Source organism: Microtus pennsylvanicus, chromosome 5 (genome assembly GCF_037038515.1).
Source record: "Microtus pennsylvanicus isolate mMicPen1 chromosome 5, mMicPen1.hap1, whole genome shotgun sequence".
NCBI classification, from domain to species: domain Eukaryota; kingdom Metazoa; phylum Chordata; class Mammalia; order Rodentia; family Cricetidae; genus Microtus; species Microtus pennsylvanicus.
This window is the reverse complement of record NC_134583.1, coordinates 90,555,739-90,580,825: the sequence shown is the minus strand read 5'-3', so window position 1 is coordinate 90,580,825 and position 25,087 is coordinate 90,555,739. Positions and strand designations below refer to the sequence as shown.

Genomic DNA, 25,087 nt, shown 5'->3' with positions numbered 1-25,087 from the left:
CCTAGAACTTCTCAGGATAGACCGATTTAAAAACAACTGTCTGGCATGTGGGAAAGCACAAAAACAAAGCAGAAGGCCATATCCAGATTCAGGGTACACTGAGGCCAGCACTCAGCATATCCTTTCATCAGACTGGACTCCACAGCTATGTTCCATCCAACAGGAACAAACATGTCTTAAAAATTGATTGCAAATGTTTGTCACAGGCAGTATGAAATCATGCCTAAGAACAATCCAGGGAACAAAATGCATTTGAGGTAAAGGGTCCTCTGCCTTTTTTCCTGGCGTCTCACACCTCCTCTAGGCATTGTTCATCATGTATTATGACTATGTTGAAAGGCAATATGAGAGTTTGTCTCAAAGGGAACAGAGGGAAGGAGGGAGAACCCAGGAGATGGTGGAGCATACTTTTTAAGTTCAGCATTCAGGAGGCAGAGACAGGCAGATCTTTGTGAGTTTGAGGACAGCCTGGTCTACAGAGGGAATTCCAGGACAGCCAGGGCTACACAGAGAAATCCTGTCTTGGAAGGATGGGGGGGGGGGGGTCCAGTGTAGTGGCATACTCTTATCCCAGCACTCTTAAGGTCTTACTTAAGGCAGAGGCTGGTGGATCTGTAAGTTCCACCATACTGAGCTCCAGACCAGCCACGGCTACATAGTGACCTTTCTCAGGACTGAAGAAACTCAGTACTACTTCCCCACTGCCTCCCTGGTCATCAGTGGAGACAAAATATTTCAACACAGATCTCCCTCTATCCACCCCACTGTGAGATTCTATTTAACTACAGTTGGCTCTGGCTCCAAGCAGCCAACTAGAAGATACTGTAAACCTCAAGACTACACACTGCTGACTTTCAAGCAGCTGAAATAGCCTTTCCAGCTCACTGCTAACTAAGAATCACTGTGGAGGGAGGGCTAAGTGAGCTGACCTGCCATCGCCCCACCTCTGACCAGGTCACCAATTCCCCTTGCCAAGCCCCTTCTGTCCTATGGGTCTTCCACAAGAAAGAATAGTAACAACAAACACAGGTAACATGGCATTGTGCTCTTTAATCCATTAAATGAATGTACAACCCAGAAAAGAAACGGAAATGTGCCTTTAACCCAGAACAGCATCATTGCTTCCCACTGCATTTCAGAAATCTGTATTGTTTTAAAGCCATTCAAAGGCAAGGATCTAGCAAAAGTTCTTATAACAATTCATTTTTAAAGTAAAATTCAGGATACCTTGTGTATGTTCAAGATTAAACTCTTTTAAGGCTTACATCCATAATACCTTTGATGACCTGAACTAAAGAGGTTTGGGCATCAATGTGACCTTCCCTTGGTCTGAACATTAAACTTGCACTCTGGCACATGAAATTCTTTCCCATAGGAAGCCTGTCTGTTGATAAGGGCTATCTTGTGATGCTCCTGCTGTGGGGTGCACAATGACTACTTTCATACTTATAATCCCATCCTTTGTTCATTACTGGTATTAGTACTTCAGGGTTTTCTGTGTATAAAAGATTTCAGGATTCAAAAGGAGACAGACTCATCTCTGTGAGCTCAAGGCCAGCCTGCCTGGTCTATACAGTAAGTTCCAGAACAACCAGGGATATATATTGAGCCCCTTTCTCAAAACAAAACAACAAAAAATTAAGGGATTCAAGTTGCAGTGCCCAACTTGGCTTCTTCAGAGTATGAGAGGGAATACTATCAACATTTGTTTAAAAAAATCCTAATCACCTGTTAGCGCATGAGGGCAGGTATATAAGAGAAGGCACTATGACAGCTTTAAAAAGTTTGGACAATCCTCTAATTAAGGCACCCTGATCATTCTAAACATAGTAAACTCTCGATGAGCAGACCTGGCAGCAGACCTCAGGCATCTGCTCGAAATGCAAAGGGCACTTCCTGTCTGGGAACTCCCATTCCTAGATCAGTTTATTCTCCCTCATTTATCCCCCCACCCACCAGTCACTTACTGGTATTTATAAGAGCTGGATCTCAGGGTACAGACAAAACCATGGCAACAATCCCTAGATACAAAGCAGAGTCTGCTTCTTTCAACACACCCCACAGATTAATCTAAAGCATGAAAAGGTAGATGAGAACCAGTGTCCAAGATAGAGCTACAGTCAGTTCCTGAGGAAAACAACTGTATCCCACTACAACCAACCACATTGGACAGGGAATATTTTGCTAAATGAGGCTTGCTTATGGCTTTGTTCCTGACAAAAAACAGTATTCACGTGATGGAAAAACCAACTCATCATTACATTTCAAAAAAAGACACCAACAAAATAGATCTTTTGATACGTCCCTGTTACTTTTTGGGAGGAAATTTTTTGGGGTTGGGGGTTTAGGCTGAAATTAACCTACTGAATTTTTATCTCATTTACATATCCTAGGTACCAGTGTGTGACCTCCTAAAGAAACAGCAAAGAAAACACAACGCTTGTGCCTATGCACTTGTCTGCCTTAAGCGAGTGAGAGAAAGCAAATTAAACACAAACATTCACAGCAACTTGACCCAGGATAAAGCAAGTATCAAACATAAACATCTGGCTGGAGCTGCACAGAAAAAGGAAAAGAGAAGAGTGGAGGGAGAGAAGAAGAAAAGAAATAAAAGAGAAGTTACAAACATCCATGAAACAGATTTTTGGTACTCTTCAAAAGGGATGCATGACATTTATCAGCAAGCGATAAATCATGAGAGAGACTTCTCAGCAGAAGAATCAAAGGCGCAATTCTATCCATTTGATGGTAGGAGGCAGACTGAAGTGTTTGACTTGGTGGATAGAGCAAATGCCTGCCACACACACAGCCCTGGGGCCCCCAAAACAAAACCAAGGATATCTTGGCAACATTTAGTTTCTTCTGAAGTGAGTTATTTTTAATGAAAATCTCCATTATGTTCATAGGAATGTGTTCCACATATTGACAGGAGTGCAGAAATTAACACCACACACACAGAAAGCATGGTCTGACCAGGGGACGCTAGTCTGATTCCTATACCATGTTCCTGACCCACAAACAAAAGGCTGGAGGTGCTAACAGAATCCTTCACCAGTTATGAATATCCTCAGGACTATTTCTAGCCATTCATTAAAGACATTTTGTATTGAAAAACTGTGATAGAAAGTCAACAATTTAAAGTTAGAAAAGAGGCCAAGGAAAACAGCTAAGAACCCTCAAAGAAAACTTTTTTTTTTTTTTTTTGGTTTTTGAGACAGGGTTTCTCTGTAGCTTTGGAGCCTGTCCTGGAACTAGCTCTTGTAGACCAGGTTGCTCAGACTCACAGAGATCTACCTCCCTCTGCCTCCCATGTGCTGGGATTAAAGGCGTGTGCCACCACCGCCCGGCTCAAAGAAAACTTCATAAACATGTTCCAGAAGCAGAGTAAGTTAATTAACGGAACATTCACTTTAAACTCATACACAGATGTAATATAGAAGTATTACAGCAAATCTTTCTCACATCATCTTTTCTCACCATTTAGAGTAGAGCTGGGCAGCCGGGTGGTGGTGGTGCATGCTTTTAATCCCTGCACTCAGGAGGCAGAGGAAGGTGGATCTCTGTGAGTTAGAGGCCAGAGCTAGTTCCAGGGACAGGCTCTAAAGCTACACAGAGCAATCCTGTCTCAAAAAAAAAAATCAAAACAAACAAAAAGTGTAGAGCAGAGATGGGCATGGGGACACGCCTATAAGCTCAGTACTCAGAAAAGCTGAGGCAGCAGACCTTAGGTACAAGGCCAGTCTAAACTACAAAGAAAGTTATAGGCTAACCTGGACTATATAACAAGACCCAATCTCAGCACTGGGAACCCATCACTCAGTACAAGCTTTCACATAGGGGACACTACCTGAAAACCCTGCACGCTGCAGGACTGAACTTCCAACCCCTTCCAAGGTCAGCCATCACTCACAAACAGTGAACAGTTTCAAAACAAGCTGGAATTGTTCCCAGATGGCACAGCGAAAGGAAAAATTACTATGAACTTCAGGACAAGATAATAGAAAAAATATGTAAAATGCTTAATATTAATTTAGGATTTGTTAAATGTTTGATTGGAAAACTTAGAAGAAAATTCTGATATGGAAATTAAATACAAGACATTTTTTTCTACCTTTTTTTCTACCTTCCATTCATATTTCATGTACATAAATTTACACTAGCTTTGGCCAAAACCATTCTATCTCCTTCCCAAAACAAACTTTCAAATTACCTTTTAAAAAAATTACGATTTCTATACCTGTGGGCATGTTTTAAGGCTTAAATCCACAGTAATTCACCACTACAAAATCAAAGGAAAAAAAACTAATAGATAAAACTTTATCACATAATCGAGGTAAAAGTAAAAAAGGAAATTTTAGAGTCTGAGCAACTATCCTTAAGTCAGTTATTAACAGTTTAGCTTTGATATTATGAACATTAGACAGTTCACAGAATAAAAAGCAGTTTGGGGTCAAGCACAGTGGTACACAGAGGCACAAGGATCTCTGTGAGTTCAAGGCTAGCCTGGTCTGTATTAAAAACTCCAGGCCAGTCAGTGCAACACAGTCAGACACCACCTCCACCACCAAAAAAATAAAATAAAAAAAGTTTGACTACAGTTTTAAACTAAAGTTTGATCTAAAGTAAAAACTTTAGATCAGATTATTTGGTATTACCACTAAGCAATATGAAACTGAACATTAATTAAAAGAAGTAATATTTGGTAATGTCTTTTCTCCACTAAAAACAACTATTTTTAAAAGTAACACATACATACATAAATATGCAGTGAATCTGACCAAGACAAATTCAAACTACAATTTTACCATGAAGTATCTCACTCATACCTTTTATTATGAACCACTGGCTTTTAAAGGACTGTTTACCTCTTTTCTAGGAAGAAGCTATAGGAATAAAAGTAAAAAAGCAAGTTCCACAAAACTGCCAGCCTATGTAAAAGACCTTATATTCTCCAACACAGATTATTAAATGATTTAATTTTTTCCATGTTGCATAGCAAAGATAATTCATATAAATAAGGTTTCTGAAGGATGGATGGTAGCACAGGTCTATATTCAAGCTACTCAAAAAAGCTAGAGAGGGAGGAAGAAGATGGGAAGCTCACAGCCAACCTGGAAACAAAGTAATTTAAAGACCTGAAACTACACAGTCAAGCAGGCTAGGGGACAGCTCCAGGCTAGGGCTAGCATGTCAGGCACTAGGTTCAATCACCAGTACTGGGAGAAATTGTTTAAGTGTAATAAGTATTATTTCAGTTGGCCTTTAGTTCTGAGCCTTTTTCAAGCTGTGTAAACATTTGAAAAATAAATTTTCAAAGGTACAAAACTAAAATCCAAAAGAGAACTCGATCCAAAACCGCATTTCCTGAGGCTGTCCTCCATTCCTCAGTCTTCACAGCTGCAGAGGCATTGTCTGGTCTTAAAAGGCACTATGTGGCACATCAGAGACTTAAAAGCTGCGTACCCCCACCCCCACCCCTTAAAGTGCACAAAGCAGAGAAGAGAGTAGCCTTGGGCTTGTAACAGCAAGAAAAAGAACTGCTTCCAAGACAAGTGGAACGGGAAACCACAGGAGAGGTCGGTTCATTTATTACGCCCTGTCTCAGCTCTTCCAGGATGCTCTCAGATCGGCCATTCCTCTGGAACTGGACCCATGGTGGCATTAGCAGAAATCCAGCGGCTGACTGGGCTCTTGTTGGGTCTTGCGTTAAGATGCTATTGAGCTTTTTTATCTGTAGGTGGCCTCCCAACGATGGCATCCCTCACTGCAGCCTGAGTAGAATTGCCAATATGAGAAGAAGCCTGCAAAAGTCCATTTAGTTAATCTATTAGTTAATAAACTACAACACAGCATAAAAAAACTAAGTCCTAGGTGATAACTTCTAACAGCTTTCCTCACAGCGATGAATGAGACCGCAGTGGTGAGAGGAAACATGGCCACAGCTGATCCTAAGAGCCAGTGGAGCATCTGCTCCTCTGCTGAGGCGGAGGCTTCCCCAGCTTAATACTGTTGACCTAACTGATCTGTTTATGCCAAAGAAACAAACCTGTACTAAAAACACACAAAATGACTGGCTGCAGTGGTGCACACCTGCAACACAATCTCAGCACTCACAAGGTTGAGAGTATATGTTTCAGGCAATTCTGCATAACACAGGGAGCCCGAGGCCAGCCTAGACTATGGAAAGACCCTGTCTCAAAAATAATGTATGGAAACTGGAGCTCAGCCAGGTGTAGCATATAGGATATGCATATACCCTTAGCAGTTGTAGCACTTAAGATCTCTTTAGAGGCGCAGAATCAGTTCATTCTCTTCTACGTTATGAAGTCTGAAACCAGCCTAGGCAACATAAAACTATCTCAAACAAGCAAAAAACCAAAACCCTAAATGGACTAGCAAGATGGCTCATCAGGTAAATACTTGCTGCTCAACCTTAACTGCCTGAGTTAATTCCCAGAACCCATATAAAGGTGCATGGCAAAAACTGACTCTGCAAAGTTGTCCTCTGACCTCCACATCCTGTGCTCTGGGTCTCATACACCCACATTCACATAGCATATGCAACACAACACACATAATATTAACAAATTTAAATAAACTTTAAAGACTTTAAAAATAAAAAACCCTAGACATTACATCAATCTCAAAAACCATTTGCAGCTGAGCAATGGTGGTACACACCTTTAACTCCAGCACTCTGGAGGCAGAGGCAGGTGGATCTCTGTGAGTTTAAGGCTAGTCTGTAGATCACTACAGACAGCCAGAGCTGTTACACAAAAAACCCTGTCTCAAACTCAGCCCCCAAAATATTTGCATTTTGGAGACATAAATGATGGTATATATGAAGATGCCATAAAGAACCCCACTATTTTATATGTTAACCAAAACAATTAAAAATAAAAATAAAACTGCCCTAGGAGGAACAAAGTAGATCAAAGACTCTTTTTTTGCATTAAAGGGTTATTTTTAGGCATTAAAACAAAATATCAGGACTAAATATTAATATACTAAAAAAGAATTAAATATAAAGCCCACCCATTAGAAAATGGGCTTAACCCTTTTTCACTATGAAATTCTTCCAAACTTTACAACATCAGAACAATCACCACAGACCCCCAGCTTCAGCCAGCATCACTCACCTGCTCTAACACATATGCTGCACCAGAGTCAATAGCTCCACCCAGCTCACGATACTGACCAGAATACCTGATGTACCCCCAGGTAAAGAGTGCTATCAACAGCAGTCCAACCATACAGTTGAACAGCTGGGCCACAACCTCAAGCCCAACGAAGCCAGTGAAGCCCGAGGCTATGTACAACGCTGCTATGCCTGTGAACAGAACTGCAGGGGTTCGGAAGGTGCTGAAGACGTTCTTGCTGCCATTGTGCTTGCAGAAATTCTCATACAGTTCCTTGATTTCCTCCTCAAGCTCCTGCTGGTATCGGAAGCTGAAATCCTTCCCGCCCATCTTTTTGGTCTTCTTAAAGTGGTCCAGAGCAAGTTGTTTGAATTCCTGGTGCTTCTCTTCTAAAATGTCTGGAGACAAATAAGGTTTCTCTCCCCCACAAACCTAAAAATGACAAAAACACATGATGAAAAGTCTTGTACATGCCAAATAAAAAAAGTAAAAAGACATAGTAAAGACTAGAATGCTCTTAAGGCTTTAGAAAAAAAAAGCTTGGAAGTTAACTTCAGAAAATATTCAAGGGAGACTGAGGACATAAATCACATTGTAGAGTATTTGAGTATTTGCCTAGTATCTGTATGCACAGACCCTGGGGGTTCAATCTCAATACCATAAATATCAGTATGGTGGTGCACAGGTATTATTCCAACACTCCAGAGGTGGTTACAGGAGGATCAGAAAGTTCAAGGTCATCCTCAGCTACTAAAGAGCTTGTGGCCCACCTTGATTACATGAGATTCTCCTTCAATAAGAAGTCAAAAAAGGGGCTGGAGAGATGGCTCAGTGGTTAAGAGCATTGACTGCTCTTCCAGAGGACCTAGGTTCAATTCCTACACCCACATGGCAGCTCGTAAGTGTCTGTAACTCTAGTTCCAGGGGACCCAACACTCTCACACAAACATACAAGCAGGCAAACACACCAATGCAAAATTTTTTTTAAGTCAGAAAAGACAAATAGCCAAGGCCAAAGCCAGACATACTAGTATACATTTATAATCCCAACACTCAGGACGCAGAGGCAAGAGATGGAGCTGGAGCTGGTTTACATAACAAACTCCAGGCCAGAGATACATAGCAAGCCTCGCATAAAAATGATAGCCAATTTTAAAACAAAAACAAAAACAGGGTTAACACTAATCAGAAAGAACAAAGATACTCTTGAGAAAGCTTGGTCAGAAATGGTTAATAACCAGACACTGGGAGGCTGGAGAGACAGCTCAGCAGTTAAGAACTCTTGCTGCTCTTGCATACAATCAAGAGTTCAGTTCCCAGCACTCACATGAGAAAGCTCACAACCTATAACTAGAGCTCAGGGGATCTAATACCCACCTCTGGCCTACTCAGCTATCTACAGATACAAATATACACATTAATAAAAAATAAATCTTAACAGAAAAGAAATAACAATCATGATGGCACACATTTACAATCCAAGCCTTAGGAGTCTTGTCACGAGAGGATTGTCATGAGTTTGAGACCAACCTGAACTACATATCAAGACCCATCTCAGAAAAACAAAAATAACTAGAAGATTCCAATTACATAGAAAGACTCTTCTATTTCAAAATAAAAGAAAAATTAAATTAAAAAAAGTAATAATTAGAACATCCCAATTACCAGGATGACCTGAAAAATAGCTTTGTGTTTCAACATCTTAAGACACATTAGGCAGGGACTGGAGAGAGAGCTCAGTAGTTAAAAGAGGGCTTTCCCAGACAATCAGATTACATTTCCAACACTTACGTTAAGCCATTCACAACCACCTGAAACTTTAGCTTCAGAGGATCCAACACCATCTTCCATGAATACTCTCACATTTGTGGCATACGTTCATGTGAAGACAAACCTTTAAGGCACATTGCTGTGCCATAGCATTAGTAAGGTAAAGGCAGTACAATCACACATTTAAAGCAGCCTTTACTACACAGTGATTTTCAGGCCAGCCTATTACATAAAACCTTATCTCAAGCAAAAGGGATACATTGAGTAGGATAAAGTTTGGGCCTCTGAGGTTAACAGTCATGCTCAGGAGATAGACACTCCAGGGGAAAAGGTGTTACCAACATACCTCCTCCATGTTGCTGTAATAAATGTCTTTGGCAGAGGCTGCAGCTGCCAAATTATTGGCTTCAGCAGTAGCCTTTTAAGAAAGAAAAGTATGAACTATAAATACTTCTTGAAACATTTTCCCAGAAACAAAGCAAAAACATCTCTCTTCCTATTCCCATTCTTCCTTTTTTAGCAACCTGTCATTATTTACATTTCCATATAACTCAACTTTCCATATAACAGACTTTAGTCAATTTTTGTGCCAAAACATCTATCCTGACAATCTTTAGCATAAACCAAACCTCTAAAACCCAAGAATATATCATTTCCTTTACTTCAATTTCTAACAGTGGCATACTTTGAACTGGAGATGAAGCTCAGTGGTAGAGCACTTACCTAACCTGTAAGGTATAAGACACCTGGTTTTAATCCCAAGAGCCTCGAACAGAGATAAAAAAAACAAGGGAGCCAGGCGGCGGTGGCGCTCGCCTTTAATCCCAGCACTCAGGAGGCAGAGGCAGGTGGATCTCTGTGAGTTCGAGGCCAGCCTGGTCTACAAGAACTAGCTCCAGGACAGGCTCCAAAGCTACAGAGACACCGTGTCTCAAAAAACCAAAACACACAAGGGGAAATTTTTCATTAGACTATCAATCACAAGGTCCAACAATTTGGTGAAACCATTTTCCTACTAAAGAAATGAGTATTTAACAATAAATACCCACATATTCAGTATCAGAGCAAGAAGCTATTTCTGTTTTAAGCAAATGACCAATGAATCCCAAGGACAAGAGCCAGAAGTTCTACCAAAGTAAAACACCAATGACTTGAAGCTACTTGTCCAACACAGCAACTATGCTTCAGCTGGGTATAGCAAAGCAGTGTTCCCCAGGTCTGCCATGAAAGGAGAGCAGCCCCAAATGCATTAACTGCTCTACAGAGAATACAGCTGAAGCAGAGGATACCCACACTTGCTGCAAAATGTGCTCTTAGAGGTCAAGGTAAGGCTACAAAAGAAAAGGAGTAGTCTCACTCTTGTCTTCAACACTGAGTTGTGTCTTATCGGGGTCAATTCCAGCAATTAAAACAAGTCCTTTAGTATACCAAAGAATTTATTACCTGAAGCATGGATTTTGGGTGAGGCAGATCTTCTCCTTGGTAAATTTTAATATATGCCTTAAAATAGAAACATAGAAGTAATCACAAAAACACAATTCTAAAGTATTTTGCTCATGTTTTAAAATGGTGAGACCACACAACTGCATTTTCCTAAAACCCCTAGATCAACAATCAAGAATTAGCAGAAGCACGACACACTTCTGAGTGCATGTTAGCATTTTTAGTTATCTGAAACTTCTCTCAAGCAGCACAAGCCTACCAAGGCCAGGATTCCAATCAGCCCCCATGCACAATGGTCTCACCAGGACCTGTGGGCAGAGACCATCACCTGGAGATAGCTGCATCCCACTTATACGCATCGTCTACTCACAGCAATCTCCTAACCACCTCCTGTCCACACCATCTTCCTTGAAGACACAGTAATGACTAAGAGAGTACAAAGAATATCATTTGGTTCTTATGCCCATACTGCCACCCAGTGGCCCACTCCTCGAAGGACACTAACGTCGTAAAATGCCTCTGACCATCTCCCCAAGAAAACTACTAATATCAAAATCAATTTTACAAAACAAAACAAAAAATCCTAAATTTAGAACTAAAATTTATATTTACCTTAAAATATTCCAACAGTCCTCGGCAAGTGACTTTTGAGCCATTGATCTCCTTTTCCATTAACTTAGATGGGTTTAGTACATATGGTATTAGTGCCTGCAACTGCTCTTTGAATTCACTTGCAATATCTATATACAAAATCATAAAAGAAACAAGAAGCCAAAATGAGTACAAAACAAAACCCTTGCAGAAAGGGGGTGAATAATGTGGGATTCCCCTCTGTATGCTATGAATATGTTTTATTACCATTGGTTAATAAAGAAGCTGCTTTGACCTATTATAAGAGCTAGGAATACGCCTGGACCACTGGTCCAGTGTTGTGACTGCAGCCTCCATTACAGGTGAAGACTACGTTTGCTATCCTTGGCTGGGGCCAGGCTACTGTTCTGGTGCACTGACTTTTGTGCTCTCTCTTCCTGTCACATGTAAGTCCTTCCCAGTTCAGAACAGAAAAAGGAGAATATCCTTATCTAGCCAGGCTATGCTGATGCATACCTTTAAACCCTTGAGTTCAAGGCCAGCCTGGTCTACAGAGTGAGTTTCAAGACAGCCAAAGGTATACAGAGAAAAAAAAATCCTTATCTTGGGTTTCAATTCTGGGATATTTGGTCTATTCCCCCGATTTTTAAGAAATTTCTTGGCCTGAGGGACAGAATCCTGACTATGAACCCAGGTGGTCTGGTTTCAAACTGCAATCCTCTTGCTTTTGCCTCCCAAGAAAGCATAACTTCTTTTTTTTCTTTTTTTTAATTTATTTATTTATTAAAGATTTCTGTCTCTTCCCCGCCACCGCCTCCCATTTCCCTCCCCCTCCCCCAATTAAGTCCCCCCCCCCCAGCCCGAAAAGCAATCAGGGTTCCCTGTCCTGTAGGGAGTCCAAGGAACCCCCACCTCCATCCAGGTCTAGTAAGTTGAGCATCCAAACTGCCTAGGCTCCCACAGAAAGCATAACTTCTTAAAGAATTAAAAAAGGAACCAGGTGGTGGTGCTGCACACCTTTAATCCCAACACACAAGAGGCAGAGGCAGGCGGAGCTCTGTGAATTCCAGGCCAGCCTGGTCTACAGAGTGAGTTCCAGAACAGCCAGGGATACACAGAGAAACCCTGTATCAAAAAACAAAAACAAAACGAAGAATTAAATAAGGTTCAAAAACAAAATAACTACTACACTTGCCTCATGAACTTTCTGCACCCCACACTATCCCTTAAAATAAACAGGAAGTCATTATTTATTCCTTTGCCTCATTTTTGCTAAGATTTTGTCTTAAAAGATGCAGCTATTATTGCCTGGTGCTATGACTCACACCTATAATCCCAGCAGAAGCAGGTGGAAGAGGATCAGGGGCTTAAGGCCAGCTTGGGCTACATAATGAATTTGAGACTTAAATGAGCTATAAATTGTCTCCCCCAAAAAAGTTGCTGGATGGTGGTGGCACACGCCTTTAATCCCAGCACTACTGTGGCAGAAGCAGGTGGATCTCTGAGTTCAAGGCCAACCTGGTCTACAGAGCTAGTTCCAGGACCACCAGGGCTACACAGAGAAACCCCGTCTCAAAAAAAAAAAAAAAACAACTACACTCAAAGAGTACCTCCTGCTATTTACTTCTAAGTATCTCATCAGAAGCTCCCAGGCCACCTTAATGTAAAAAGGCTATTATGTCAGAAAACTGACTCTTTGTAGGTTGCACAAGGTTCTCAAAGCAGGTTCAGGGGATTTATCAAGCAGAGGTGCCCTTTCCTCAAAGTAAGAATAAACAGATCTGACTATGAAGATGTAGGAGAATTAATTATCAGAAATATCATTTATATAAATCTAATATCTTTATGAGGTTCCAACAGTCAAATGAAAATAAAGTTTTGCCCATTATCAAGATACTCTTCAGCACTCCATTAATTGTTGACAGAGACTGCACTTTCGTTTCTCAGCTACCCAGACCCAAATAATCATACAAAACTATATTAATTACAATACTGTTTGGCCAATGGCTCATGCATATTCCTAGCTCTTACATCTTAAATTAACACATTTCTATTAATCTATGTATCACCACCACGCTGTGGCTTACAGGTAATGTTCTCGAATCTTTCTCCTTCGGCAGTTACATGGTGTCTCCTCGACTTTGCCTACTCTCCCTATCCTGTTCAGATTTTCAGCCTGGCTTTACTCTGCTAAGCCATTAGCCAAAACAGCTTTATTCACCAACTAATAAAAGCAACACATATACAGAAGGACACCCCACATCAATAAACCTAATTATAATATGAAAAAATGAACCCATTAAGTTTTAAGAAATAAAAAGGTAGGATGAATCATTAAGCTCATACTTAAGGGGTTAGAGAGGGCTCAACAGTTAAGAGAACTGGCTCCTCTTCTCCAGTTCCAGAGGACCCAACATCCTCTTCTAGCCTCTGCAGGAACTGCACTCATATAGTGCACAGATATATGTGCAAGCAAAACATGTAAACACATAAAAGTAAAAATAAAAAATCTAAAAATCTGTACTTTAAATCCTATTCTGAAAAAAGTATAAAGTAGTGGACACACTATACTGTTCTACAGAAACTTACTTGCTTACGTATGTTAAACTATAGAACCTTACAAAAAAATGACATTTCATTAAATACCTTTTAATTCTTTGGGGAATTTTTTTTTAATGTGTGTGTGCATACAAGTGCATACCTGTTTGTGTGTAAGTCAGAAGACAACTTGTGGTAGTCATTCTCATTCTACCCCGTGAGTCTAGGCTTGGAGGCCTTTATTTCCTGAGCTATCTCTCTGATCCTCTTTTTAAACGTGATAACATATTGTCTATTTTTAACCATGTTATGGTTTCATCTTTCATTATACTGAAGGACTATTTCAAAAACCAAGATTACTTATTTCATAGTCCCAAAAGGATGCAGACACCAAGATTTAAAGATCTCAGACTACTTATGCCTATTAAGGCAATTCCAAAATAACAGCTTTCAAATCATAAAAGAACTGTCTCAAGACAGTCGGTCCAGTCACTCATGACGTCAAAAAAGACTAAGCCCTAGTGTCTGGTTAAGGAAATACATAAATAGCTTCTGTAGCGATCTCCCCGCTCCAGGAATAGTTTTCTTTATGCTGATGACATAGTCATCCTCCATATGATGAAACAATGCCTCAAAAAAGCAGTTGACCCTCTACTAAAAGACACAGCAGCTTAGCTTCTATGACACCACAGCTAAATTCCTATTTGACCTGAGATTACTACAATCATGATACTTGGCAGCAGGTGCCTTTCCCTTCTGAGTCACCCCCACATGGGTTCTACTTACAATCACAATAAAGTCCACCACGTGTGGTGCCAGATATGGTAGCACACAGCTACAACACTAGAACTTGGGAGGTAAGGCCATCCCTGGCTACCTAGAATGTTAGAGGCCAGCTTGGACTCTGTGTCTCCAAAAAATTTTTAAAAATTGTGTGACTTTCAGGTCAGTCCTAGCCAAATATTTATAAGTCATCTTTTTTCAGGTTAGCACTTATTCTTCACAGAAGCTGCTCAATAAAGCCAGGCTTAGAGGTATATGCTGGAAATCCCAGCACTAGGAAGCTGAGGTAAACAAATGAATTCAAGGTCAGCTAGGGCTATATAACCAGTTCTAGGCCATCCAAGGACATACTAAGACAATGTCTCCAAGAAATGGGTACAACATGCCTCAGTGAATAAAAGGCTTTTGGCTATGCAAGTCTCACGACCTGAGTTTAATCCCTGGATCCCACCTAAACGTAGAAGAGACCTCCACAAAGCTATTCTCTGACTTATCTAAAATTACAAACTATCCACCTATAAATCTAAAGTATAGTCACTTAATCTAACAGTATAGTATTGCTTAGCAACAGGGGTAAAATCTAAGAACTATGTCATCAGGTAAGTTCCTTACTGTGCTAACATTGTCTAATGCATATGATATGTACAAATCTGTATCAGGCAGACATGACATTCATGGGCTCTATAATCTCTGGGACCATTTTGTACAAAGGTCATTGCTGAGTGAAAAGGTATATAGTATCTGACTACACTGTAGCTCTTTAAACAGACACAAACTATTAACAGATTTTAAAATTGAGGTAAAAAAGGAAAATTGTACTTTTAAGTGTTTAAGATACACAGGGTTTCTCTGTATAGCCCTGCCTATCCTGGAACTCACTCTGTAGAGCAGGCTGGCCTCAAACTCAGAGATCCTCCTGTCTCTGCCTCTCCGAGTGCTGGGATTAACAGTGTGCACCACCTGGCAAGTGTTTTCATTTTTTAAAGTACTTGTAAACTAGGTAAGATGATACTAGTCTGTAATCCTAGCTCTGGGATGGATAAAACAGGAGAAGAGCAGTTCAAGGTTAGTTATATAGCCAGTTTGAAGCTAGCAATGACTACAAAACAAGCAAGACCCTATGTCAACCAATACAGTACAACTTAATTTTTTGGATCAGATTTCATATGCTATTCTTTAATCTTCTTACATTTAATAATTTATCCCCGACTCCTCTTTATGTACATAGATCCAAATATCTACCTCATTGTTTTTAATAACTGCTTTGAGACAAGGTCTCCCTTTGCATCCCAGGTTGGTCTCAAGTTGGATGCTCCTACCTCTGCCTTCCTGGTGCTGGAACTACAGGTGTGTACCACCAAAACACACTTGGCTAATGACTGGACTTGACTAAACTTAAATACTCTGTGTTTAACATATCATAAATCAACTAATTCCTTGTAAGTACACATTTGATTTGAAGTTATCCCTACCAAATATGTATCTTTGAACATAATTTTTACCCATTTGGAAAATTTCTTAGGATAAACTCTTAAAAGCAGAACACTAGAGCCAAGAAAAAAATTAAAATTTTGATATCACCAAATTACTATGCATTAAAACTATAACACAGTCAAGTGGTAGTGGTATATACCTTTAATCCCAGCACTTGGGAGGCAGAGAAAGGCAGACCTTTGTGAGTTCAGGGCCAGCCTGGTCTACAGAGAAACCCTGTCTTGAGGAAAGAAAAAAAGAAACTATAACATGCTAACATATTTCTGCTATTCTGATTGCTGTAATGACTCACATATTGTCAATAATTTAGGTTTGGGAGTTTGCAGATTAGGGTCTGTGTCTGGGTTTGGTCTCAATTTTGTGTTTGGTTGCTTTTTGGTTTTTGCTCTATGCTGAGGATCACACTCAGTGCTTTATACATGCCAGGGAGGACCCTATAAGTGAGCTACATACCTCTAGCCCTTCTTGGACTTGCCTTCTCATATGTAAAAAATTAATTAATTATTTAATTAATTAAACCCTATTTTATTTTATAATTCTATTTTGAGGCTATTTGTGGTGGTGCACACCTTTAATCCCAGCATTTCAGAAACAGAGACAGGCATATCTCTGTGAGTACATGACCAGCCTGGTCTACCACAGTAAATTCCAGAGGATAGCTAAGTGAGACCCTATCTCTAAAAATAATTTTTAAAAATATGGTTCTATCTTGAATGAGGGAACCAAATGGTTCCTAGTCATGAGACTGGAGATTGATTGCTTACACTAAATTTGCTCCGTTTCATAAACATAAACAGTGTGAAACCACATACTTCCTGTTTAGTGACTAAACCATCAGCAAACTCTATGTGTAGACAATGGAGTAAACATTTCTCTCCCTCCTGAGAAAGAAAGCACTTTTTGGATCTTAAGTTCTCCTTATTAGAGAGAAGAGTAACAAAATGCTATGTACCATAGTTGAGCTGCGGCTTAGTTAAAAATGAAAAAGGTTCAAATACAGTATGGAGAAGATGAAGTCATTTTTATTCCAGTACTTGACAAAATACCCCAGTGAAGTTCAAATCTACCATTATACAAAAATAGGTCTCTCCAAGTGAGGTCATGTCTTCTCCACCAGTAGCAAATATATTAGGTAGAAACATGTAACATGTAAGAAAAGTGCTAGCAGCATTATCATTTGAAAACCTTAATCTCTTCACCCATCTGATAAATACAGTTCATAGTTTAATCATTTAAATTAGCACTCCACAAATATACAAGTAATTTCATGATTATTGTGTGTATTTTATATACACAAACTCTGGTTTATCTTTATGTACTGGCAAGGATTTGTACACAACCATAAGTGTGTTTGTATTGGTTGTTTTATTGAATATACACAATAAGAAAGCATGAAAGAAAAAAACAGTGCCTCCTCCCCAAACACACATCCATTTGTAATCTCAGAATGTGACCTTACTTGGAAGGTGTCCCAGCAAACGTGATTCACTAAGATAAGGACTTAATATGGCTCTGAGAGGGCCTTAAATTTACTGAGGGGCTGGTAGGAAGAAGAAGATACGAAGACAGCCATACGACAACAAAAAAATTAGAGGCACAACCATTGTCAAAGAATGCCAAGGATTGCCATCACCTCCCAAGGGCCAGGAAAAAGGCACAGCAGCGGTTCTCCTCAGAGCCCCTGCAAGGAAGCAGCCACCACTCCACATGTCTAGCTTCCTGAACTGTAAAGGAACACATCTCTGTTGTCTTGAGCGGCCCAGCTTGTAGTACCTTGTTAAAGGCAAGCACAGGAATGCAAACATTGTGCATCCCAGTCACAACACACCTTCAAGTCACAGTCACACAACTTTTAAAAACGGTCTACTTTCTAAATAAAAATGTTAAAATGAAACTGAGTTTCAAAACTGAAGGCTTTGAAATATTAAAATGCCTTAAGATAGGAAAGGCCATTTTTCTATGCGTATACCTGGTAACCTGAGCTCCCCATGAGACAAGGCACAAAGTCACTCTGATCCATCCTCCTGAACTAGGTGTGGCAGAACACATCTGGAATCACACCATTCAAGGAGTGGAAACAGGGGAATTGCTCCAAGTTCAAAGCCAGGGTGGTCTACATATCAACTCCCAGGTAAGGCAGGGCTAAATAACAACAAACAAAAATTCAACAGCTTAGATTTTATAAAAATCCAGATAACCATGAAGCACCATAATGCTGAAAGAACATTTCCAGCTGGGCACAGCGGTGTATATCTTAATCTCAGCAGTCAGAAGGCAAAGGCAGGAAGAAAAGTTCAAAGTTACTCTTGGCTACCAACTGAGTTTGATACCAGCCTGGGCTACATGAGATCCTGCCCTTTCAAAAAATAAAGAGGAAAAAATATATATGTTATCACTATTTGCACATGCATACACACACACACACACATACACACAAATATGTTATCACCACTCATGAATGCACACTGGAGAAATGGCTTAGTCGTTAGGCATACTTGTTGCCCTTGCAGAGGATCCAGGTTCAGGTCTCAAAATCTACATGGAGGCACACAACAATCAATAACTCCAGTTCCAGAGGATCCAGAACACTTTTCTGAGCTCTGCAGGCACCAGACACACACATGGTGCACAAACATATAAGCAGGCAAAATACTCATACACACAGAATAAATCTAAGAAAAAATGTTAAGTATCCATTTTTAGTTTATGTGTGTGTGGCTGCATGTACATATGTTATGTGTACTATGTCCATGCCAGTACCCAGCCAGGTCAGAAGAAGGCAGAAGATCCCCTGAAACTGAAGTTACAGACAGTTGTGAACTATTTGATGCAGGGTAGGGGGGACACGGACAGACGATAGAACCAAAGAGCACTCTAAACTACTGACATCTCTTTAGCCTTATGTCTGTACATTTTGACAGACAAATATATTCTTCTTCTTAAATTAACTAAATAAAAAAATGAAAACTATGTATTTCATATACACTGAGACTGCTTTTAAAAGGAAAGTTGTCCTGGTAACTCAACAAGTAAATATTCTTTAAAGACTTCCTTCAAACAACAATGAACGACTATTCCCATGGTACGGGCTTTAAGGTACCAGAATCAGGACGTGAACCTCTGCCCCACTGCTTTTAGCTGAGAACTTTGAGTGAGTTGCTTAACTTTCCTTGTTTTCACCAGATAAAAGAAATGATGTAACTTCATGGAATTACTGTGAACTTAGTTTGAAAGCACTTGGCACAACACTGGGAACACAAAGGGACTGTAAAGCTGGCAGCTACTATTATCAGAGTTTTAGGGAAAATTAAGAGACTCTGATCAGCCAATAAACAAACTGCTTAGCAAGTATAAACTGTGGGCCAGCCATCAGGTGACTCAAGGCCTCCAGGAATAAGGAACAAAATAAGATAATGGTACCCAAGCATCCTGGTTCTCTAACCCACCAACAACTCAGCAATTCTGACGTTAGCCCATGACCCAGCATCAGCTTTTGCTACAAACACAAGTTTAGACAGTAACCTAGCTGTCTATCGTGTACTTTTCCTGAGGAAGATAATTGTACTTGAAAAATACTGGATGTCCTGACTTTGTCTTCCTTTATTCAGCACTTTGATCTCCTGTAAGGTGGGAACCATAATTTATCTCTTGGAAAGATCCCTGAAGAACATCATCTTATTTCCAGTTTGTGAAATAGGCAAAATCCTTCTGATGGTCACAGTAAGTCAGGAGCAAAATCTGAGTTAGACTAATGCTACTCTCTCTATGAAACCACATTTGTTCTCATAACCATCCATTTGACTTATAATTGAATTCCAAAGATCAAATCATATGTACAGTAACAATGTATGTAACACACCTTTCAATTTCCCATCAAAGTCAGGGCTTGTGGCCACCTGGAGCCCTGGATGTGGTAAGAGAAAACAGGTAACATCCGAGAAACATGAGTGAATATGATTTCGAACGTTCTGAATTTCTTCATGTTGATGTTCCTTCACCTGCCAAGGAAAATCAACAGTTTACCAGCTAAAAATAATTTGGTATTTGTCACTAGCAGCCACTAGCATAAAGACAAAGGAAAGAAAACTTCCTGACTGACAGATCAGAGTGACCAATGGGAAGAGCCAGAACCCCAAAAGCAGTAAGTGCATGACCGTGCACTTTGTTCCCATAGCTAACAGAGAGCAGTTACTAAAGACTTGATTTTAAAGGGCATTGCACAACATTTAAGAAGAAGAGAAGCCTTGTTGGCCAGAAGGAGGATCCAATAAGCTAGCAGTGACTGACAAAAGTCTCCTGTGCTTCGGTTTTAGGAACAGGCTAGGCTGGTTTATATATATATGTACATATGCCAAAGCAAGTAATAACGAATAAGAACAGAACTACAATTATAAACATGACATTCTAAAGGCACAAATAGAACCTGATCCAAATAACAACTGGAAATTATAATTATAATGGCCTTTTGCTCAGAGTTCCTCTACAGTGCCTATATATCATATGCCCAGGCCCTTCAACTTTACCATGAAAAAAATACTGGGGCCAGAAAGATGGTTCAGCAGGGAAAGGTACTGACCTAAGCTTGGTCCCTGAGACCCACAGGTGAAGAGAGAACTAACTGCCACAAGCTGTCCTCTGACCTTCACATGAATACTGCAGTGCTCTCCTCTCTATCACACATACTAATATATACATGCAATTTTAAAATTTTAACAAAATATATACTGGCTTATAATAATTATAAACATTTTACAGAGTATCATTTTCAATAATATGCTTTAAATATAATAGTCAAATGGTGTAGGGGGTCTTCTGTTCATGTGTTGCTTTCATTGGTTAATGAATAAAGAAACTGCATTTTTGGGCCTGAAAGGGCAGAACTTAGGTAGGCAGAGAAGGCAGAACTGAATGCTGAGAAGAAAGATAGAGTGAGAGAAGTCATGGATCCTCTGCCTGAGATGGACACCAGTTAGAATCTCTGGTAAGCCACTGGCACGAAGCGATACACAGATTAATGGAAATGGGTTAAACTAATATTTAAGAGTTAGCCAATAAGAAGTTAGAGCTAATGGACAAGCAGTGTTTTAATTAATACAGTTTCTGTGTGGTTATTTTGGGTGTAAGCTAGCCGGGTGGAAGGGACAAACAAGCGGCCCGCCCCCTCCAACAGTCAAAAGCAAATGAGTAAGTTACTACTTTTAGGTAATTATTCAGATCTCCCACTTACCTGTAAACGCTTATCCAAAAATGCCATCCCTCCTTGCAGTCCATAGCTATATTCATAAGGAAAACTCCAGTCTCGAACCAAAAACATCAGAGTCTATTATGGCAGAAAAGAACAGAATTATAACCCTGTACAAGTGCATATTCAAGATTAATTAGTTATTACTGTAATACTTTAGCAGAAAGATTAGCAGAATCTTCTTCAAAGGGCATGCTGAAGGAGACCAGCCTTAGCTAAGTAACAAGAGTCAGTCTTAAAAAAAAAACAGCAAAACAAACTGTAGTTTATAGGTTATATTAAAAACAGGCACATCTGCTGAACTGTGAACTAAACTGTGACTCTATAGTGCTTTACCTGGAAGGGTTTTTGGAAAATTTCATCCATTGCCAGACGTCCATATTCTGTGAAGAGCTTTAGAAAAGAAGAGTTAGTGGCTTGAAACTACTTTAAAATAGTTTTATAGTATTCTTTTGCAAAAATATTTGGGAGCTGGTAAGACGGTTCAGTAGTTAAGAGCACTTGTTCTTTCAGAGGACTTGGGTTTGATTCCTAGCACCCATATAGAGGCTCACAATCATTTATAACTCCAGTTCCAGGGGATATAACATTCTTCTGACCTCCATGGGCACCAGGCACATTCATACATGTAGGCAAAAACACTTATACATATAAATCTAAAAAATTGTAAATATTAATTTAGCCTTTAATCACCATGAGCACTCCGACCACAGTGCAGGGGCATTACCATTTTGTGCACTGTTATCTCCAACAGCAAAAGTCCTGTTAGTATAGTAAATATCTACACCATTAAAATGGCAATGAATTCACGCAGATTAGGATTCCTGCATATATTTATCTGTTTCTTCAAGAAGCCACAGTTAAGTATAATAAAATGAAGCTTAACTGTCAAATTCACAGGACAAAGAGAACATGAAAGAATGTGACAGTACAAAGAACTTGTCACAACACGAAGGGCAAAAAGAAACAGAACAAATGTCCAGTTCCAACATTTCATGCCCTGCTAACAAATGTGAGGAAGCAAAAAGGCCCAAGAAATAAAACATTCTCTTAGCAGAACTCTTAAACAGCTGAGAAATGAAAAGCTGGGACTGACAACTAAAGAAATGTTTAGAAATCTGACCCTGGGTCCTACCCTCTACCAGAGAAATACAAGAGTAGTGTATGCAATCTTAACAAAAGTTTAGTCAGAGAAAATCATTCAGTGGGTAAAAGTCTGAGGACTCTAACCCAAATTCAAGCCCCAGAACCCACACAAAAAGTCAGATGTGGTAGTTTGCATCTATAATCCCAGCACTCGTACAGCAAAATGGGATGGAGAGTCAGAACAAAGACTCAAAGCTCACAGGCCAGTTAGCTTAAGACACAGCAGCAAAAATAACAAGATAGATTCTGTCTTAACAAGGAGGAACGTGAATATGGACTCCCAAATTAAGTTACACGTGTGTACCATGGCATGTAAACACACATGCACATACATACATACATTTTTTTTAAATCTAGACTTTAACATCAAACTTTGTAATGGAGTGTTGTTGGACATTGACCTAAGGTATACACATGATACGCAGTTGTTTTTCCACTTAACTACATCTCCAGCCTCCCTTATTTAACGTATTCATTTTGTGTGTGTGTGTGACCCCTTTTATGTGGATCAAAGGACAATTTTGTAGAATTGGTTCTCTGTTTCTACCCTGTGGGATTCAGGGATTGAACTTGTGACATCAGGCCTACATGCAAGCACCTTTACCCATCTCACTGGCCCATCCCCACTCAACACTTTTTATTTTTAGCAATTCTGTAGAAAATATACCATTGAGTTTGCAGAGTATTTTGACAGTAGTCTTCAAAGTAGAATGAACGAACCACTATGCCTGTCCATTCATGTCTCTCTCACAGACTTGTGAAGGTAGCCAGATGGTGGTGGCGTACGCCTTTAATCCCAGCATTTGGGAGGCAGAGACAGGTGGATCTCTCTGAGTTCGAGGCCAGCCTGGTCTACAAGAGCTAGTTCCACTCTAATCACAGCACTTGGGAGGGTAGAAGCAGGAAAATCAGAAGTCCAAGACCATCCAGTCTCGAGACAAGGAAGACAAAGAAAGACAGGTACATTTAACTTTTTTGTATTTATTTATTTGTGCACACACACACACACACACACACACACACGCAGAGGTAGAGGACAACTTTAAGGAGTTGGTTTTCTCTTACCAACATGTGGGTTCTAGGGATTTAACACTTCTACTGAGTCATCTCACCAGATCTCACCAGATCCATTTGTTTGTTTGTGACAGAGTTTCTCTGTGTAACAGCCTTGGCTGCCCTAAAACTTGCTCTGTAAACCAGGCTGGCCTCAAAATCAGAAATCCACCTGCCTCTGCCTCTTGAGTACTGGAATTAAAGGCGTGTGCCACCACCGCCCAGCTTATTCTTAAATTCTTTAAAATGATAATCATGATATTAAAGGGTGGCTGTAGTGGCACATGGCCTTAATCCCAGCTCTTTTGGAGGTTTAGGCAGGTGGATCTCTGTGAGTTCCAGGCCAGCCAGGGATACATAGAGAGATTCTATCTCAAAAAACAATACTCAAAAAACAAAAAACAAAGAAAATTATGAGGAATACATATAGCTGTTTGCTTTTATTTCTTCTGTTTTTATACGTATATGTTTTTGCTGTGTGTATAATATGTGTGTTATATGCATATGTACATGCTCATGTGTGTATATATGCGTGTGTGTTTGTGAGGTGTGTATGCATGCTAGGGCATGTGTATGGGAGACCAGAGGATGTCAGGTTTCTTCTATACCATTCAACCTTAGTTTATGAAACACAATCTCTCACAGAACCTGGAACTACGCAGTTGTCTAGACTACTGGCCAGTGAACTCTAGATATTGTCCTATCTCCCTCTCCAACACTGGGGTTAGCAGACCACCATGCTGGAACTCACTGTGTAGACCAGCCTGGCCTCACCTGGCCTTAGAGATCCACCTGCTTCTACCTCTTGAGTGCTGTGATAAAAGGCATGAGCCACCACCCCTGGCTGTTCATTTTATGTGAGTGCTGGGGTTTCAAACTCAGGTCCTCATGCTTGCACAGCAGGAGCTTCAATGACTGAGCCTCTTTCCAGCACCACCCACCCACCCACTGCTATTTTCTCACATCCCTCCTCCTCCCTGGTCTCTTTCCTGTCCTCAGACAGTCCCCCCCTTCTGCTTTCATGTGTAGATTCCACAGGATAAAAAACACTTGATACTTTATCTTTCAGCCACTATTCCCATTACCCTTTCTTATTACCTGTAGCTGCTGAAGATCATCTTCCTGAATGTTCTGGGACAAATTGTAAATCTAGAAAACAAAATCCAGATTGATAGCATACTGGCTTACTTCAAACAAGTCCCCAATTAGCTTAGAATACTGGATGGATGGAGCTTTGTACAATTCAAGATTTGCATTTAAGCATATGAGGGCTATTTTTATATACAGCAGTATTACCAGTCTTTTAGGAAAAATAAGAATATAAGACTAAAATCCAAAACTTCCTTCTTTATAGTTTAAAACAGGTTAAGAGGTTTGAGATTTTTCTTGAAATGCTTTGTATATACTTATAAAAAACTCATTTTGAGCTTAAAAGTTTAAGTTATGCATGTAGCTTATGTTGCTTTAATTTTAACAACTTGACACAATCCTGAAGTCACCTGAGAAATCAGAAACCTCAACTGATTAACTTCCTCAAACAGACTGTCCTATGGCCATGATTAGAAGAGATTTTCTTCCTTTCTTTTCGAGATTTATTTTTTAATTTGTATGGTACTTTGTACAGGTATATGCACCGCATGTATGCCTAGTGCCATGGATCCCTTGGAACTGGAGTTACACACAGTTATGAGCTTTCAAGTAGGTGCTGGGAATTGAACTTGGGTCCTCTAGAGGAGTAGCCAGTGCTCTTAACTGCTGATCCAGGAAGGGATTCTCTTGATTGGTGACTGATATGGGAGGGTCCAGCCCACAGCAGGAGGTACCACTCCTAGTTAGGTAGGTCTGAAATTATACATATAAAAACTAGCTAAGCATGAGCAGGAAAAAG

General features: G+C 40.0%; 1 protein-coding gene across 3 annotated transcripts in view; it reads right to left on the bottom strand.

Annotated features, from left to right (window-relative positions):
• Positions 1-1,030: 1,030 nt before the first annotated feature.
• Atl3 (atlastin GTPase 3) overlaps positions 1,031-25,087 on the bottom strand; it is a 44,913-nt gene continuing 20,856 nt past the window's right edge. For all 3 annotated transcript variants that reach the window (XM_075973397.1, XM_075973398.1, XM_075973396.1), the window contains 9 exons: positions 24,298-24,348; positions 21,337-21,393; positions 20,986-21,078; positions 19,618-19,756; positions 10,965-11,092; positions 10,353-10,409; positions 9,256-9,327; positions 7,140-7,571; positions 1,031-5,801 (listed from right to left, as the gene is read on the bottom strand). In XM_075973397.1, the coding sequence (XP_075829512.1) occupies positions 5,715-5,801; positions 7,140-7,571; positions 9,256-9,327; positions 10,353-10,409; positions 10,965-11,092; positions 19,618-19,756; positions 20,986-21,078; positions 21,337-21,393; positions 24,298-24,348 (1,116 nt within the window). In that variant the 3' untranslated portion in view covers positions 1,031-5,714. The remainder of the gene's footprint in view (positions 5,802-7,139; positions 7,572-9,255; positions 9,328-10,352; positions 10,410-10,964; positions 11,093-19,617; positions 19,757-20,985; positions 21,079-21,336; positions 21,394-24,297; positions 24,349-25,087) is intronic.